Source organism: Solanum verrucosum, unplaced genomic scaffold, assembly GCF_900185275.1.
Source record: "Solanum verrucosum unplaced genomic scaffold, falcon-dt-bn FXZP01000229.1, whole genome shotgun sequence".
Classification (NCBI taxonomy): Eukaryota; Viridiplantae; Streptophyta; class Magnoliopsida; order Solanales; family Solanaceae; genus Solanum; species Solanum verrucosum.
In genome coordinates this window covers 524,789-528,193 of record NW_026020011.1, presented here as the reverse complement: position 1 = coordinate 528,193, position 3,405 = coordinate 524,789, and the positions used below count along the sequence as shown (strand labels likewise).

At 37.2% G+C, this 3,405-nt stretch overlaps 1 protein-coding gene across 1 annotated transcript; it reads left to right on the top strand.

Annotated features, from left to right (window-relative positions):
• The first annotated feature begins 453 nt into the window (after positions 1-453).
• Positions 454-2,817, top strand: LOC125820294 (uncharacterized mitochondrial protein AtMg00810-like). Its single transcript, XM_049499737.1, has 3 exons — positions 454-546; positions 1,477-1,674; positions 1,771-2,817. Exons 1-3 carry the CDS (start codon positions 454-456, stop codon positions 2,815-2,817), a joined length of 1,338 nt encoding a protein of 445 aa, XP_049355694.1.
• The last annotated feature ends 588 nt before the right edge of the window (positions 2,818-3,405 follow it).

Genomic DNA, 3,405 nt, shown 5'->3' with positions numbered 1-3,405 from the left:
CATCAGAATGAGACTGAAATAGAAGAAGAGGTGGTAGGAACATTATGAAGAGACATTACCTTTCGAAGTGCAGCAAACAGGGACAGCAACGAGTTGGAGACGACTGACTTTCACCACCACAAGTTCCGGCTCGAGCAGCGATAATCGAAACTAGTTCTCCTCTATTTTTTTGAGGTATTTAGTAGGTGTTTTAGCTATTTTCGCTTAAGCTATTTGTGTGTATTTTTGCTCAAATCAAAATCCGACTTTTCTCCCTATATCCGTCAAGAACCTCCAACCCCATATGAATGGAGAAGAGGACATTTAAAGGCGAAATTAGGATAAAAATGGGGTGAAAAAAGCGGGAGATTTTCGGATGGGGACGAGGCCCATTAAAAAATTCAAACTCCAAACTTTCACCATTTTGGGATGACACCTTTTTCTTGCAAGTTTCGTCCCATTTCGGAAGAGGAAATGGGACAGCCACGTGCCTGCTGCCTGCTGTACGATTTTCTGGGCTGCTGGCTCGATTTTGGTCATTTTCTGCGTGAAGAAGAAGGGAGAAATGTATAGGGGTCGGTTTGGGGTGTATGTTGTGTTTTTGTACGTATGTTGCTGGAATTTTGGATTGTTGGTAATGGGCTGGGTTATTGGAGAGTGGGAATTGTTGAGCTGTTGATGTTGCTGTAAGTATTACATGGGGTGGGTCTTTGTGGGAATGGGCTGGGAATTATTTTGTTATAAGAGTGTTGGGCAGGGGTTATTGTTGTAAGAGTTAGTGGGCTGAAAGTTGGGAATGTAAGGCCCAAAATGGGTCTTACAAAGAGTGAAGACAAGGTTAGGGAAAGTGGCTAAAATTGCAATTTATAGCCATTGAATTAAGGACTTAGCCAACTCGAGTTAATTAGTGAATTCGGCTAGAAAACTAAATAAGATGAATTAACATAAATTAATTAATGAGTTTCTTAATCTTAACGAAATAAAATAATTAACTTAATTGTAAACTAATGATTCAAAATTATAACCATAATTTAAACTAAACTAATTTAATAAAATACTTACTAAAATTAAAAAAAAATTGAGATAATTTTCGAAATGTTTATGAAATATACTAATTATATACAAAATTATATAAAACATATATATTACTTAAAAATTATAAAAATGATAAAATTAATTAAAGGTAACTTGAAAAATATTTTGAACTTAATAAAAACTAATCATTTCAAATCGTTTGGAATTTAAGAAGCTCGGTGATTAATTTGTATTGTGGAGGTCCAAAATCGGGTGTCAACACCAACAATCACCTGTGACAAACCATTGTAAGGAGATGAAGAGTTTAACGCTCTCGTCCAAAATCATACTTGGACATTAGTTCCTCCACCTTCCAATGTGAATATAGTAGAAAATAAATGGGTATATCGGATTAAGTATGGTCCTACTGGCTCTATAGACCGCTTCAAAGCTCATTTGGTTGCACATGGCTTTTCTCAATAGCCAGGTTTAGATTATACAAAAACTTTTGCTCCTGTGATCAAGTTAAGCACTGTTCGAGTAGTGTTATCTTTGGCTCTTCTTCATAATTGGTGTATGCATCAATTAGATGTATTTAATGCCTTTCTACATGGAGAGCTAAATGAAGATATTTATATGTGGCAGCCCAAAGGTTTTGAACATTCTGATTATCCACAACATGTGTGTAAGCTACGTCGTGCCATTTATGGATTGAAATGATCACCTAGAACGTGGTTTACTCGACTTGCAAATTATCTTTTGGACCTTGGTTTTAAGCAATCTACCTCCGATCACAGCATATTCACTTTTCGACAAGACAGTTCTATTTTGATACTTCCTATTTATGTTGACGACATTGCTGTTTTTGGATTCTCACAGCGGCTTGTTGATGATTTTATCGAATCCATGAAAGCTGAATTTGCAATGAAAGATCTTGGTTCCCTTCATTACTTTTTAGGTGTGGAGATAGTTCACAATACTGCTGGGGCTCTTCTGCTGCAACGGAAATATATATCGAACCTTTTGCATCGATTTGATTTGGCTGAAGTTAAGCCTGTCCAAACTCCTCTGTATAGTAAGCTTGATTGGCATTCTGTGGATACCCAACTTCTTGATAATCCTTTTATGTATCGTAAGATGGTCGGAAGTCTTCAATATTTATCCTTCACACGACCGGATATACAATATGCTGTGAATATGGCTTCCCAATTTCTGCATCAACCTCGTCTTATTCATTTTCAAGCCATTAAGCGAATCTTTCGCTATCTTAAAGGCACTCCTGCTCATGGGTTGCAGCTGAACAAAAATACTTTCCACTCCTTAACTCCCTTCTTAGACTCGGACTGGGCGGGATGTACAACAACTCGTCGCTCTACCTCTAGATTTTGCATTTTCCTTGGGAGTAATTTGATATCTTGGTCTACAAAGAAACAACCAATTGTTGTGCGCTTAAGCACCGAAGCTAAATATCGTGCTCTGGCTGTTGCCACTACCGATGTTATATGGATACAATTTCTTCTCCGTGAATTGGGTATTTATCTTCCCACTCCTATTCTTGCCAAATGTGATAATATTGGCGCCATCCATCTTGCACATAATCCGGTCTTTCACTCAAGATCAAAACATGTTGCTTTGGACTATCATTTTATTCGTGAAAAGATTGCCCAAGGTGACCTTACGGTTTCTCATGTTCCCACCTCACAACAACTTGCAGATGTATTTACGAAAGATGTATCTATTACAAAATTCAAGGCGTTTTGGGTCAATCTTCATGTTCGTTCCTCCTCTTCAGATTGTGGGAGGGTGATAAGGATATTATTGTAAATATAATTGAGAGTTTTTTTTAATTAAAGACCCATTGGGCCACTTTATTGAAAAATAAAATATGTACACAAATAGGATCATCCCATACGGCCAGACCCAAATTAAACAAAATACAAAAGAGACAATCAAATAGGAAAGTTGAAAAGGATGGACATTTCTAAAGATAGTAAACCAAAGAGGCAACTGAAGCATCAGATAGCTTCAATGTTGGTGTTCATGGTCGGAGCTTCCTCTTCATCGATGATACCAGATCCACCATTGAATATCTCACTGCCGATTTAAGCTTTTCATCCAGGAGTTCTATCACGTGACTTTTGCATCTCAAATTGGCTCTTCTTTCTTAGATCTATCATTCAATGGATTGAATCCCACAACTGAGATTGATACCACCATCAAATTTTAGATCCTTAAAAGATAAATTAACTTTTTTTTTTGAGGTTTCTTGCAGAAAATGAATTACTTGTGTCATTTGCAAGCTTCATGCACAACTACTCTAGCTGCTTGCCGATGAATCGAGTCTTTCTCCGTCAGTAGCCAAAGGTAACTTTGAAACCTTCTACAACAACTTGAATTTCTTTAGCCTCTTCT